This window comes from Salvelinus alpinus, chromosome 25, assembly GCF_045679555.1.
Source record: "Salvelinus alpinus chromosome 25, SLU_Salpinus.1, whole genome shotgun sequence".
NCBI lineage: Eukaryota > Metazoa > Chordata > Actinopteri > Salmoniformes > Salmonidae > Salvelinus > Salvelinus alpinus.
In genome coordinates, this window is record NC_092110.1 from 30,282,720 (window position 1) to 30,299,034 (window position 16,315).

The window sequence follows — 16,315 nt, forward strand, 5'->3', positions numbered from 1 at the left end:
TTAAAAATTGCAGTACACCAGCGGAACCCATCCAACTTAAAGAAGCTGGAGCAGTTTTGCCTTAAAGAATGGGCAAAAATCCCAGTGGCTAGATGTGCTTATAGAGATGTGCTTATAGAGACATACCCCAAGACACTTGCAGCTGTATATGCTGCAAAAGATGGCTCTACAATGTTTTGGCTTTGGGGGGGGTGAATAGTTATGCACGGTCAAGTTTTCAGTTTCTTTGTCTTATTTCTTGTTTGATTCACAAGAAAAAATATTTTGCATCTTCAAAGTGGTAGGCATGTTGTGTAAATCAAATGATACAACAACCCCCCCCCCCCCCCCCCCCAGCAGATCAGATTTGTGGCATACAGCCCGGGTCACACAGTGATGTCAGAGCAACCACATCAGCTACAGTCAGAGAGATGGAGAGGTAGAGAGGTAAAGGAGAGTGGTACAGCAAGGAGCGGGACAGAAGGAGAAGAAGAGGTAGATTGATAGGGGAAGATGTTAATAGAAGTCAGGGAGAAGAAGGGAAGACGTAGGGAGTCAGTGGAGAGGTAAAGTGATTGAGAGGAGCCTGAGGATCTGTGGTGCCTGTCCCATAACACACTGTCTGGGCAAGACGTGAGTAACTATCAGTTGCCACTGGGTGTTGCCTATTGTGTTGTTTTTCCATTGTGATGTCATTGTAGCCAAATGTGCTAGCCTGTGATGTGAGCTCTGTGTGTCATTGTGCTAGCCTTTGTCCATCCCTTGTTTTAGCCTTTAGTCTGGCTAACAACAAGGCTCACTGTTGTGTGTGTGGGTATGTCGGTTTAAGTGCTCAATGGTGCATTATACTATGAATGTTATGTCACTACCAACCAAATTCCCACCATGGGATAAAAAGGCTTTATTGACTTGTTAGGACTTGGGATTGTTCAAACGGGCTGTATGGTTTCCACAGAACAGAATCACAAAGAGAAAAGTACATAGCGAGAGTGTGTGTGATTGCTCAGTAGATAGAGATTCTGCTCAGTTTTCACTGGCTCTCACTGTCTGACTTTTATGACAGGGTTACTATGATGTTTGATGTCCTCTCTCTCTTTTTGTCTTGTCCCTTTCTCTATCTTCTCCATCCTCAATTCTCTCCCTCTCTCATTCTCTCTATAGGCAGTTTGGTAGAGCTCCACCCCTCTGTGTCTCCAGAGACTACATGTCCCATCAGCCCCGTAGCAGGTAGTCCAGACGAACCCTCCTACAGTAACCCTGAAGGGAAGACGCACACCTCCACCACAGAACCAACCACCTCCACCACAGAACCAACCACCTCCATCACAGAGCCTACAGGACCCACCCCCACCACAGAACCTACCACCTCCACCACAGAGCCTACAGGACCCACCTCCACCACAGAGCCTAGCACTACCCTCCTAGCCTCCCTACAGGAGCTAGGGGAACGTAAAGATCACTCCCACCTTCCTCAGTCCCTCCATCAGGTGTGTGCCCGTCCCTCTCCATTCTATATATTGTATTTCTACCTGCCTGCGCTGTTCTCAAGTAAACATTAATCTGGCAGCCTGGTGTAGGTGTGATTCCCTCTGTAGTTAGCTGTAATTCCTCACTATATATGCAAAAGTATGTGGACACCCCTTCAAATGAGTGGATTAGGCTATTTCAGCCACACCCGTTGCTGACAGGTGTATAAAATCGAGCACACAGCCATGCAATCTCCATAGACAAACATTGGCAGTAGAATGGCCTTACTGAAGAGCTCGGTGACTTTCAACGTGGCACCGTCATAGGATGCCACCTTTCCAACAGGTCAGTTCGTTACATTTCTGCCCTGATAGAGCTTCTCCGGTCAACTGTAAGTGCTGTTATTGAAGTGGTAATGTCTAGTAGCAACAACGACTCAGCCGCAAAGTGGTAGGCCACACAAGCTTACAGAACGGGACCGCTGAAGTGCGTAGCGTGTAAGAATCGTCTGTCCTCGGTTGCAACACTCACTACCGAGTTTCAAACTGCATCATGGAGCTAACCAATGGGTTTCCATGGCCGAGAAGCCGCACACAAGCCTAAGATCACCGTGCACAATGCCAAGCGTCGGCTGGAGTGGTGTAAAGCTCGCCGCCATTGGACTCTCAAATCAAATCAAATCAAATTTTTATTAGTCACATACACATGGTTAGCAGATGTTAATGCGAGTGTAGCGAAATGCTTGTGCTTCTAGTTCCGACAATGCAGTAATAACCAACAGTAATCTAACCTAACAATTCCACACTACTACCTTACACACACACACAAGTGTAAAGGGATAAAGAATATGTACATAAAGATATATGGATGAGTGGTGGTACAGAACGGCATGGCAGATGCAGTAGATGGTATAGAGTACGGTATATACATATGAGATGAGTACTGTAGGGTATGTAAACATAAAGTGGCATAGTTTAAAGTGGCTAGTGGTACATGTATTGCATAAAGATGGCAAGATGCAGTAGATGATATAGAGTACAGTATATATACATATGAGATGGGTAATGTAGGGTATATAAACATTGTATTAAGTGGCATTGCTTAAAGTGGCTAGTGGTACATTTTTACATAATTTCCATCAATTCCCATTTTTAAAGTGGCTGGAGTTGAGTCAGTATGTTGGCAGCGGCCGCTAAATGTTAGTGGTGGCTGTTTAACAGTCTGATGGCCTTGAGATAGAAGCTGTTTTTCAGTCTCTCGGTCCCTGCTTTGATGCACCTGTACTGACCTCGCCTTCTGGATGATAGCGGGGTGAACAGGCAGTGGCTTGGGTGGTTGTTGTCCTTGATGATCTTTATGGCCTTCCTGTGACATCGGGTGGTGTAGGTGTCCTGGAGGGCAGGTAGTTTGCCCCTGGTGATGCGTTCTGCAGACCTCACTACCCTCTGGAGAGCCTTACGGTTGTGGGCGGAGCAGTTGCCGTACCAGGCGGTGATACAGCCCGACAGGATGCTCTCGATTGTGCATCTGTAGAAGTTTGTGAGTGCTTTTGGTGACAAGCCGAATTTCTTCAGCCTCCTGAGGTTGAAGAGGCGCTGCTGCGCCTTCTTCACAACGCTGTCTGTGTGGGTGGACCAGTTCAGTTTGTCCGTGATGTGTACACCGAGGAACTTAAAACTTTCCACCTTCTCCACTACTGACCCGTCGATGTGGATAGGGGGGTGCTCCCTCTGCTGTTTCCTGAAGTCCACAATCATCTCCTTTGTTTTGTTGACGTTGAGTATGAGGTTATTTTCCTGACACCACACTCCGAGGGCCCTCACCTCCTCCCTGTAGGCCGTCTCGTCGTTGTTGGTGATCAAGCCTACCACTGTAGTGTCATCCGCAAACTTGATGATTGAGTTGGAGGCGTGCATGGCCACGCAGTCGTGGGTGAACAGGGAGTACAGGAGAGGGCTCAGAACGCACCCTTGTGGGGCCCCAGTGTTGAGGATCAGCGGGGTGGAGATGTTGTTACCTACCCTCACCACCTGGGGGCGGCCCGTCAGGAAGTCCAGGACCCAGTTGCACAGGGCGGGGTCGAGACCCAGGGTCTCGAGCTTGATGACGAGTTTGGAGGGTACTATGGTGTTAAATGCTGAGCTGTAATCGATGAACAGCATTCTCACATGGGTATTCCTCTTGTCCAGATGGGTTAGGGCAGTGTGCAGTGTGGTTGCGATTGCGTCGTCTGTGGACCTATTGGGTCGGTAAGCAAATTGGAGTGGGTCTAGGGTGTCCGGTAGGGTGGAGGTGATATGGTCCTTGACTAGTCTCTCAAAGCACTTCATGATGACGGAAGTGAGTGCTACGGGGCGGTAGTCGTTTAGCTCAGTTACCTTAGCTTTCTTGGGAACAGGAACAATGGTGGCCCTCTTGAAGCATGTGGGAACAGCAGACTGGGATAAGGATTGATTGAATATGTCCGTAAACACACCAGCCAGCTGGTCTGCGCATGCTCTGAGGACGCGGCTGGGAATGCCGTCTGGGCCTGCAGCCTTGCGAGGGTTAACACGTTTAAATGTTTTACTCACCTCGGCTGCAGTGAAGGAGAGCCCGCAGGTTTTGGTAGGGGGCCGTGTCAGTGGCACTGTATTGTCCTCAAAGCGGGCAAAAAAGTTGTTTAGCCTGTCTGGGAGCAAGACATCCTGGTCCTCGACGGGGCTGGTTTTCTTTTTGTAATCCGTGATTGACTGTAGACCCTGCCACATACCTCTTGTGTCTGAGCTGTTGAATTTCGACTCGATTTTGTCTCTGTACTGAGACTTGGCCTGTTTGATTGCCTTGCGGAGAGAATAGCTACACTGTTTGTATTCGGTCATGCTTCCGGTCACCTTGCCCTGGTTAAAAGCAGTGGTTCGCGCTTTCAGTTTCACGCGAATGCTGCCGTCAATCCACGGTTTCTGGTTTGGGAATGTTTTTATCGTTGCTGTGGGTACGACATCGTCAATGCACTTCCTAATGAACTCGCTCACCGAATCAGCATATTCGTCAATATTGTTGTTGGACGCGATGCGGAACATATTCCAATCTGCGTGATCGAAGCAGTCTTGAAGCGTGGATTCAGATTGGTCGGACCAGCGTTGAACAGACCTGAGCGCGGGAGCTTGTTGTTTGAGTTTTTGTTTGTAGGCTGGAATCAACAAAATGGAGTCGTGGTCAGCTTTTCCGAAAGGGGGGCGGGGGAGGGCCTTATAAGCGTCGCGGAAATTAGTATAACAATGGTCTAGTGTTTTTCCAGCCCTGGTAGCACAATCGATATGCTGATAGAATTTAGGGAGTTTTGTTTTTAGATTAGCCTTGTTAAAATCCCCAGCTACGATGAATGCAGCCTCAGGGTGTGTGGTTTCCAGTTTACAAAGAGTCAGATAAAGTTCGTTCAGGGCCATCGATGTGTCTGCTTGGGGGGGAATGTATACGGCTGTGATTATGATTGACGAGAATTCCCTTGGTAGATAATGCGGTCGACATTTGATTGTGAGGAGTTCTAGATCAGGTGAACAGAACGACTTGAGTTCTTGTGTGTTGTTATGATGATCACACCACTTCTCGTTAATCATAAGGCATACCCCCCCGCCCCTCTTCTTACCGGAAAGATGTTTGTTTCTGTCGGCGCGATGCATGGAGAAACCAGCTGGCTGCACCGACTCCGTTAGCGTCCCTTGAGTTAACCATGTTTCCGTGAAGCAGAGCACGTTGCAATCCCTGATGTCTCTCTGGAATGCTACCCGTGCTCGGATTTCATCAACCTTATTGTCAAGAGACTGGACATTGGCGAGTAGTATGCTAGGGAGTGGAGCGCGATGTGCCCGTCTCCGAAGCCTGACCACGAGACCGCCACGTTTTCCCCTTTTTCGGCGTCGCACAGGGTCGCCGGCTGGGATCAGATCCATTGTATTGTGTGGAAGGCAAAACACTGGATCCGTTTCGGGAAAGTCATATTCCTGGTAGGAACGATGATGAGTTGACGTTAATCGTATATTCAGTAGTTCCTCCCGACTGTATGTAATGAGACCTAAGATTACCCGGGGTACCGATGTAAGAAATAACACGTAAAAAAACAAAATACTGCATATTTTCCAAGGAGCACGAAGCGAGGCAGCCATCTCTTTTCGGCGCCGGAAGTAAATCACTCTGGAGCAGTGGACACGTGTTCTTTGGAGTGATGAATCACTCTTCACCATCTGGTAGGCCGACGGACGAATCTGGGTTTGGCGGATGCCAGGAGAACGCTACCTGCCCAAATACCAGTGCCAACTGTAAAGTTTGGTGGAGGAAGAATAATGGTCTGGGGATGTTTTGTTATGGTTCGGGCTAGGCTCCTTAGTTCCAGTGAAGGGACATCTTTATGCTACAGCACACAATTAGATTCTAGATGATTCTGTGTTTCTAACTTTGTGGCAACAGTTTGGGGAAGGCCCTTTCCTGTTTCAGCATGACAATGCCCCCTTGCACAAAGCGAGGTCCATACAGAAATGGTTCGTCGAGATCGGTGTGGAAGAACTTGACTGGCCTGCACAGAGCCCTGACCTCAACCCCATCGAACACCTTTGGGATTAATTGAAACTAGAGGTCGACCGATTATGATTTTTCAACGCCGAAACCGATACCAATTATTGGAGGACCAAAAAAAGCCGATTCCGATTAATCTGACTTTCTTAATTTTTTTCTATTTTTTTATTTATTTGTAATAATGACATTTACAACAATACTGAATGAACACTTTTATTTTAACTTAATATAATACATCAATCAAATCAATTTAGCCTCGCATAAATAATGGAACATGTTCAATTTGGTTTAAATAATGCAAAAACAAAGTGTTGGAGAAGAAAGTAAAAGTGCAATATGTGCGATGTAAGAAAGCTAACGTTTAAGTTCCTTGCTCAGAACATGAGAACATATGAAAGCTGGTGGTTCCTTTTAACATGACTCTTCAATATTCCCAGGTAAGAAGTTTTAGGTTGAGGTTATTATAGGAATTATAGGACTATTTCTCTCTATACCATTTGTATTTCATATACCTTTGACTATTGGATGTTCTTATAGGCACTTTAGTATTGCCAGTGTAATAGTATAGCTTCCGTCCCTCTCCTCGCCCCTACCTGGGCTCGAACCAGGAACACATCGACAACAGCCACCCTCGAAGCATCGTTACCCATCGCTCCACAAAAGCCGCAGCCCTTGCAGAGCATGGGGAACAACTACTCCAAGTCTCAGAGCGAGTGACGTTTGAAGCGCTATTAGCGCGCACCCCGCTGAATAGCTAGCCATTTCACATCGGTTACACCAGCCTAATCTCGGGAGTTGATAGGCTTGAAGCATTGCGAAGAGCTGCTGGCAAACGCACGAAAGTGCTGTTTGAATGAATGCTTACGAGCCTGCTGCTGCCTACCACCGCTCAGTCAGACTGCTCTATCAAATATCAAATCATAGACTTAATTATAACATAATAACACACATAAATATGAGCCTTAGGTCATTAATATGGTCAAATCCGGAAACTATCATTTCGAAAACAAAACGTTTATTCTTTCAGTGAAATACGGAACCGTTCTGTATTTTATCTAACGGGTGGCATCCATAAGTCTAGATATTGCTGTTACATTGCACAACCTTCAATGTTATGTCATAATTATGTAAAATTCTGGCAAATTAGTTCGCAACGAGCCAGGTGGCCCAAACTGTTGCATATACCCTGACTCTTCGTGCAATGAACGCAAGAGAAGTGACACAATTTCCCTAGTTAATATTGCCTGCTAACATTAATTTATTTTAACTAAATATGCAGGTTTAAAAACATATACTTCTGTGTATTGATTTTAAGAAAGGCATTGATGTTTATGGTTAGGTACATTTGTGCAACGATGATGCTTTTTTCGCAAATGCGCTTTTGTTAAATCATCCCCCGTTTGGCGAAGTTGGCTGTCTTTGTTAGGAAGAAATAGTCTTCACAGTTCGCAACGAGCCAGGCGGCCCAAACTGCTGCATATACCCTGACTCTGTTGCACAGAACGCAAGAGAAGTGACACAATTTCCCTAGTTAAAAGAAATTCATGTTAGCAGGCAATATTTACTAAATATCTAGGTTTAAAAATATATACTTGTGTATTGATTTTAAGAAAGGCGTTGATGTTTATGGTTAGGTACACATTGGTGCAACGACAGTGCTTTTTTCGCGAATGCGCTTGTTAAATCACCCGTTTGGCGAAGTAGGCTATGATTCAATGATAAATTAACAGGCACCGCATCGATTATATGCAACGCAGGACAAGCTAGATAAACTAGTAATATCATCCACCATGTGTAGTTAACTAGTGATTATGTTAAGATTGATTGTTTTTTATAAGATACGTTTAATGCTAGCTAGTAACTTACCTTGGCTCCTTGCTGCACTCGCATAACAGGTAGTCAGCCTGCCACGCAGTCTCCTCGTGGAGTGCAATGTCATCGGCCATGATCAGTGTCCAAAAATGCCGATTACCGATTGTTATGAAAACTTGAAATTGGCCCTAATTAATCGGCCATTCCGATTAATCGGTCGACCTCTAATTGAAACGCCGACTGCCAGCCAGGCCTAATCACCCAACATCAGTGCCCGACCTCACTAATGCTCTTGTGGCTGAATGGAAGGAAGTCCCTGCAGCAATGTTCCAACATTTAGTGGAAAGCCTTCCCAAAAGATTGGAGGCTGTTATAGCAGCAAAGGGGGGACCAACTCTATATTAATGCCCATGATTTTGGAATTAGATTTTTGACGAGCAGGTGTCCACATACTTTTGGTCATGTAGTGTATTTACCAGACTGACTGAACACACACGCGCACAGTGTGTATGGTATAATCCCTGTTGTTATGATACATACAGAGCTCTGGGTGAAGTGAAAATGTGTTGTCTATTCCCTCCTCCACCAGTAGGGGCACTGCTGTCATTTCTGATCAGCACCTCTCTGCATCTGTCTACTCCAATGATGTATATACATCATTGGTCTACTCCCTCCCTCCTCCCAACACTTTCAACTGTCTCCTGGGTGCGCGTTCAGGTGGGTTCAGCGTTACAGAATGTTCAGATATAAATGTATTGTTGAGAACAGACATGGCTCAAATGGAACCCTGGACCCTAGCACAGACTGGGAGGATTTGACCGGTGCAGTCAATATGGTAATAGCGCCACCTTGCCCTCTGATAGGTTAGGTGAAAGTTTCACCATATTGATTATGGCAATCAAATCCTCTCAGATCTTCACATTCGCATAGGGCAGCGGTTCCTAAACTAGGGGTCGCAACCCCATGTGGGGTCGCCTAATATGGAAATGGTGTCACGGGAGAATTTCTAAAATCCTGCATAAGAAAATACAAAACAAATGATTTACTGTATATTATAATATCGTCTTTGTATCTCAAAATCATTGTAATGTGGTTAACCTTAAAAATCGAAATGAAAATGATTCAAATCTAAAGGGTAATATTCAACTAGATTATGGAAAAAGGCTACACTTGACCGGTGAATCGGTTGGACCCGCTACACTATGAAACCACACAATATTGCAGAGACTTTGATATTACCAGCCGCAATTTATATGGTGAACGCAATGTGTGGGGAGGGAAGAGGCACAGAAAATCACATCAATACCTTTGTCAAATAACAGTGTTTAATGAAGAATTCATGCTATTGCTAGCAATCAACAGGAACCTCTTAATGACTCAAACTGCCATATGGAAGCATTGTATGGCACAACGAGAGCAACTGGCGCCAAACGAGCTGAGCAGAGAACTCTGAGATCTTCTGCAACGGTTAACTCCGATTGTAAACTACATCAAACCACACCCACTGCGCACGCCTGTTCACAAAACTTTGTGGAGATATGGGATCAGAACATGACAATGTTCTATTTCACACCGAAGCTTGGTGGTTATCAAGGGGGTGTGGTGGAAATATGTTTTTAATTAAGAGAGGAACTCTTTTAGTTCACAATGGAGGTTAAAAAAACTTGGTTGACTTTCTGTGTAATGAAAAGACAATGTGTCTCCTTGCCTATGTAACAGACACATTTAGAAACTGAACAAACTGAATGCAAGCATGCAGGGAAATACAAACACATTCTACAGATGAGTGACCGATCCAGAGGACAGCATGTTTGTAACAGAAAACAGCATCAGGAAGTGTCCCACACGAGTGATGACTGCTCACATCCAACGCTTGGAAGAGCACTTTGGGACCTACTTTCCAATCCGTTTGACTGATCCTTACTCAGTTGACATACCGGTTAGTGAAATCAAACTCGGAAATCTCTGACTTCAGTGCGTTCAAGACAACTAGAAATACTGTTAGAATGTTTTGCAGTTGACTGTCATAGTCCTTATTTAAAAAAATATATTAAAAAAAAGTGAACATTGGCTATTAATTACATTATTTTCACATGGTTGGGGTCGCAAGAATTTTCAGATATCAAAATGGGGTCGTGGGTCAAAAAGGTTTGGGAAGCCCTGTAGGGTCAAGGGGTCCATTTGGGATTGGGACATGAATCTCTGTTGGATAGAGCAGGGAATCATGTCGGCTTTATTCATTTTCTTTCTGCAATGCTCTGAACACACCCCTATTCTAACCAACTCACATCTGTTCACCTCTGACCTTCTTTCCCTGTCTCCAATCTGATTGGTCGAGATCCAGACAGCTTTTAGCAACCCAGGGAGTTCTGACCAGCCCTTGTAAGAACAGAATGAATGTTTGTGTTATGTCTCCCCGAGTTTTAATGGAGCTTTCTACGAAGGAGATTACATTTGATACTTTTATACTTCCTATAAAAACATCTAGTACATTAGGAGGAAGTCTTTTCTCTTGTTTTTTTGTCAAAGCCTCTTATTTCTCTCTCACTGCTCCCTCATTCTCTCTCTCCCCTGCGCTCTCTCTCTCACTCCCTCCCTCCCTTTCTCTCTCTCACACACACATGTTGGCCTACGCACCACAAGCAAGCAAAATGAGCAATTCATATTTATATAAATGTTTTGTTACTTGCAACAAAGAAGAGGGAGAAAGAGTGAGTGTGAGAGAGGTCAGTGGGTTGTTACCGCCTCTCACTTGATTAGAAATGCGAGCGCTCATGCCCTCTTTCTCACACACTCTCTCTCGCTCTCTCTCTCTCGCTCTCGCTCTCACCCTCCCTCTCTCACCCTCTCTCACTCTCTCTCACTCTCTCTCACTCTCCCTCTCTCTCTCTCTCTCTCTCTCTCTCTCTCTCTCTCCACTTCAGTCAGCAGGAGAACAATAACAGTCACTAGAGCGGTAGAGTTTGACACACCACTGCTGCTTTGTCAGGCTGTGGAGCACGCCTCACCTCCTAGCTACAGGTGGATAGGGGGAACTATGGAAACTACAAATGCAACTGTGATCAAGAAGGATTTGAAAGACTTTCCAGCTATTTCCTGCATTTTGCACTGTGTCCATGGAGATTAGCAGTGTTTCTCTTGCTTACCGACGGTGTTTGTGTGTGTTTACCTTCTTTAATGCCTCTTAGGGAGGTTGTTTACGTGTTTCTGTCTCAGGGTTAAAGTCATACTAGACGTAATTTAATCATTATACCGTATTAGGCTATACACAATGTTTAACTTCTTGATAGTACAGTTGATGGTAATACAGTATGTATTTGTCTATTCCTTGGTGGAATACACTTAGTTGTTCTGGGTGACTAGATTTTAAAAGCAGTGTCTAAATGAATATACTTGTTAACCTTTAACCCTCTCCTCTCTGTCTCCCTCTCTGCAGATAGCTGAGGCCTTTGTCCTCCAGGAAGATTGTATCCTTATCACTTGTGTGTGTGCTTGTTTGACCGTGTGTGAGAGCGTATGTGTGTGTGTGTTATGCCCTCTAGGTCTATGAAGAGTGTATCCTTATCTGTCAGCTCATATCTCTGTCTCTCTAGTAAATGACAGGGTTCTCTGGTTCATTACAACTCTCAGACTGTGCTGTGTTCCAGTTTAAACCTACCACAGGGTTCTCTGGTTCATTACAACTCTCAGACTGTGCTGTGTTCCAGTTTAAACCTACCACAGGGTTCTCTGGTTCATTCCAACTCTCAGACTGTGCTGTGTTCCAGTTTAAACCTACCACAGGGTTCTCTGGTTCATTCCAACTCTCAGGCTGTGCTGTGTTCCAGTTTAAACCTACCACAGGGTTCTCTGGTTCATTACAACTCTCAGACTGTGCTGTGTTCCAGTTTAAACCTACCACAGGGTTCTCTGGTTCATTACAACTCTCAGACTGTGCTGTGTTCCAGTTTAAACCTACCACAGGGTTCTCTGGTTCATTACAACTCTCAGACTGTGCTGTGTTCCAGTTTAAACCTACCACATGGTTCTCTGGTTCATTCCAACTCTCAGGCTGTGCTGTGTTCCAGTTTAAACCTACCACAGGGTTCTCTGGTTCATTCCAACTCTCAGGCTGTGCTGTTCCAGTTTAAACCTACCACAGGGTTCTCTGGTTCATTACAACTCTCAGGCTGTGCTGTGTTCCAGTTTAAACCTACCACAGGGTTCTCTGGTTCATTACAACTCTCAGACTGTGCTGTGTTCCAGTTTAAACCTACCACATGGTTCTCTGGTTCATTCCAACTCTCAGGCTGTGCTGTGTTCCAGTTTAAACCTACCACAGGGTTCTCTGGTTCATTCCAACTCTCAGGCTGTGCTGTTCCAGTTTAAACCTACCACAGGGTTCTCTGGTTCATTACAACTCTCAGACTGTGCTGTGTTCCAGTTTAAACCTACCACAGGGTTCTCTGGTTCATTACAACTCTCAGACTGTGCTGTGTTCCAGTTTAAACCTACCACAGGGTTCTCTGGTTCATTACAACTCTCAGACTGTGCTGTGTTCCAGTTTAAACCTACCACAGGGTTCTCTGGTTCATTACAACTCTCAGACTGTGCTGTGTTCCAGTTTAAACCTACCACAGGGTTCTCTGGTTCATTACAACTCTCAGACTGTGCTGTGTTCCAGTTTAAACCTACCACATGGTTCTCTGGTTCATTCCAACTCTCAGGCTGTGCTGTGTTCCAGTTTAAACCTACCACAGGGTTCTCTGGTTCATTCCAACTCTCAGGCTGTGCTGTTCCAGTTTAAACCTACCACAGGGTTCTCTGGTTCATTACAACTCTCAGACTGTGCTGTGTTCCAGTTTAAACCTACCACAGGGTTCTCTGGTTCATTACAACTCTCAGGCTGTGCTGTGTTCCAGTTTAAACCTACCACAGGGTTCTCTGGTTCATTACAACTCTCAGACTGTGCTGTGTTCCAGTTTAAACCTACCACATGGTTCTCTGGTTCATTCCAACTCTCAGGCTGTGCTGTGTTCCAGTTTAAACCTACCACAGGGTTCTCTGGTTCATTACAACTCTCAGACTGTGCTGTGTTCCAGTTTAAACCTACCACAGGGTTCTCTGGTTCATTCCAACTCTCAGACTGTGCTGTGTTCCAGTTTAAACCTACCACAGGGTTCTCTGGTTCATTACAACTCTCAGGCTGTGCTGTGTTCCAGTTTAAACCTACCACAGGGTTCTCTGGTTCATTCCAACTCTCAGACTGTGCTGTGTTCCAGTTTAAACCTACCATAGTGTTCTCTGGTTCATTACAACTCTCAGGCTGTGCTGTGTTCCAGTTTAAACCTACCACAGGGTTCTCTGGTTCATTCCAACTCTCAGACTGTGCTGTGTTCCAGTTTAAACCTACCACAGGGTTCTCTGGTTCATTCCAACTCTCAGGCTGTGCTGTGTTCCAGTTTAAACCTACCACAGGGTTCTCTGGTTCATTCCAACTCTCAGACTGTGCTGTGTTCCAGTTTAAACCTACCACAGGGTTCAATCTTATCGTTGTGCTCTTTCTTGTCTTTTGGTCAGACAGGAACACTATAGATGTTTTCTGTGCAGGGGCTTTCTACAGCAAAGCTGTGGGCTTATACAGAGCGCCTCAGTGCCTGTCGAAAGAGAGAGAAAGAGAGAGGAGGATGAGAGAGCGAGAGACATGTTTATGGATGATGGTGGCTAACACACCATCCCTGTGTAATATGTGGAGCTCTCAGTACACTGCTCTGTGTAAGACAGATTCAGAACCAACTGGAGACATGATGGACCACAGGGAAAAGCCCAGTAGACATACATAGTTATGTTCCTATCACCCATACAAAACTATTGGTTCAGAAGGAGAGAAATGAAATATGTTTACAAGTTTGGAATCCGTACCCTTCCTCGACACGCAGCCCATGGAGTGTAGTGCAACTGGGGAACGCACATATTGAAGCTCACACACAGACACACAGCTATGATCCCTTATTGATGTCAGTGTAGATGAAGGGGAGGAGACAGGTTGATGAAGGATTGTTAAGCCTTGAGACAGGTATTGTGTCTGTGTGCCATTCAGAGGGTGAACCAGCAAGACAAAAGATTTAAGTGTCTTTGAACGGGGTATGGTAGTAGGTGCCAGGCGCACCAGTTTGTGTCAAGAACTGCAATGTTGCTGGGTTTTTCATGTTCAACAGTTTCCCATGCGTCTCAAGAATTGTCCACCACCCAAAGGACATCCAGCCATCTTGACACAACTGTGGAAAGCATTGGAGTGAACATGGGCCAGCATCCCTGTGGAACGCTTTCGACCATGCCCCCGATGGCTTGCGGCTGTTCTGAAGCAAAAAGGTGGTGCAGCTCAATATTAGGAAGGTGTTCCTAATGTTTTGTACACTCAGTATATCTACCATTTTAAGGTGATTCATTGTCGTTAGCCTCCTATCTTGATATCTCTTAGTGCTTGGTGAGTGCTGTGTGTTTATTGCTGCTAATCTCTTTATATTCTGTGGGGACATTCTCTATCTACTCACTCACTCTCTCTCCTGAAAACCCCACCCTCCCTCTATCTTTCCATCTCGTTAGCTCGGCCACTCCTTTTCCTCCCCTTAATTCCGTAAGTGTGCACTCGTTCCCTCCCCTTCATGGATTTAAAAGCCTTGTAGAGGTTCTCTGTCTAGTGTTTAAAAGCCTTGTAGAGGTCCTCTGTCTAGTGTTTAAAAGCCTTGTAGAGGTCATCTGTCTAGCGTTTAAAAGCCTTGTAGAGGTCCTCTGTCTTGTTTTTAAAAGCCTTGTAGAGGTCCTCTGTCTAGCATTTAAAAGCCTTATAGAGGTCCTCTGTCTTGTGTTTAAAAGCCTTGTAGAGGTCCTCTGTCTAGCGTTTAAAAGCCTTGTAGAGGTCCTCTGTCTAGCGTTTTAAAAGCCTTGTCTGGTTTGTGTGGTTGACTCAAGTGGTTTGTTTGTCTCGTTGTTATTTTGTAGGACCCCTTCACCCTCACACAAGACACACCTACTCTTTATTCACTCAACATCTCGTTTGTATTACAAACCAATGACTGAATTATGTAGGCAGATTAGTCATATTGTGTGTGTGTGTGTGTGTGTTTCCTTAACCCTGTGTTGACCAGATGAGCGAGCAGTGTGCTGTGTTCAGCTGGAGAGACTCTACCACCAGAGACGACTACACAACCTGACAACACTGCAGGAACAGTGGGGTATGTCTCTCACTCACTCACTCACTCACTCACTCACTCACTCACTCACTCACTCACTCACTCACTCACTCACTCACTCACTCGCACACTCACTCGCACACTCACTCGCACACTCACTCACACACAGAGCCAATTGAAGTCTCATTATGTATCATTACCTCACCTTCTCTCCCTCCCCTTACTTTCTGGGTGTGTTTATGCTGTGTCATGATTCCTTCCTCCCTCTAACCTCTGAACTTTGTTCCTCCAGAGAGGAGGTGTAGGTCAGACGGTCAGGGAGAGAGGAACAGTAACACCAACCTGGCTGCACAGCAACTGGACAGACTCGCATACATCTGCAAAACACACCAACGGTTTGTGTAAAGTGGGTCTTTAGATGTGGTCCTTTACAGCTCAGTACAGGTAAATGTTGTCCTATAACAAGGAAGACCACCGTACACATGTAATATTTCATGGGAAACCTTGAGAAGCAGGTAAAGTGATGTACATCGACACACCTGTGCTCTCCCAGGTAGTTTGTGTGTGAGTTACAGTGGTGATGGGTTAAACATATGGCCCTTTGGTGTTGCTGCACTTTCAGTCATTTGAGTTGCAGCACTGCTAGAGTTTCAGACACACACTGAAAAAGCTAGGGAAATGAACATTCCCTGGTAGCCTTGGCTACTCAGAGACCTTTCTTCAATCACAGAGGAGGAAAGTCACAGTACTAACTAGAGGTCGACCGATTATGATTTTTCAACGCCGATACCGATTATTGGAGGACCAAAAAAAGCCGATACTAATTAATCGTCCGTTTAATTTATTTTATTTTATTTGTAATAATGACAATTACAACAATACTGAATGAACACTTATTTTAACTTAATATAATACATCAATAAAATCAATTTAGCCTCAAATAAATAATGAAACATGTTCAATTTGGTTTAAATAATGCCAAAACAAAGTGTTGGAGAAGAAAGTAAAAGTGCAATATGTGCCATGTAAGAAAGCTAATGTTTAAGTTCCTTGCTCAGAACATGAGAACATATGAAAGCTGGTGGTTCCTTTTAACATGAGTCTTCAATATTCCCAGGTAAGAAGTTTTAGGTTGTAGTTATTATAGGACTATTTCCCTCTATACCATTTGTATTTCATATACCTTTGACTATTGGATGTTCTTATAGGCACTTTAGTATTGCCAGTGTAACAGTATAGCTTCCGTCCCTCTCCTCGCTCCTACCTGGGCTCGAACCAGGAACACATCGACAACAGCCACCCTCGAAGCAGCGTTACCCATGCAGAGCAAGGGG

At 45.0% G+C, this 16,315-nt stretch overlaps 1 protein-coding gene across 2 annotated transcripts in view; it reads left to right on the forward strand.

Moving 5' to 3' along the window:
* The window catches only part of LOC139553799 (consortin-like), a 41,560-nt gene that overhangs the window by 10,445 nt on the left and 14,800 nt on the right, over nucleotides 1-16,315 (forward strand). For both annotated transcript variants that reach the window (XM_071366472.1, XM_071366473.1), the window contains exons 4-7: nucleotides 1,141-1,466; nucleotides 11,246-11,276; nucleotides 14,937-15,023; nucleotides 15,274-15,376. In XM_071366472.1, coding sequence (XP_071222573.1) covers nucleotides 1,141-1,466; nucleotides 11,246-11,276; nucleotides 14,937-15,023; nucleotides 15,274-15,376 — 547 coding nt within the window. The remainder of the gene's footprint in view (nucleotides 1-1,140; nucleotides 1,467-11,245; nucleotides 11,277-14,936; nucleotides 15,024-15,273; nucleotides 15,377-16,315) is intronic.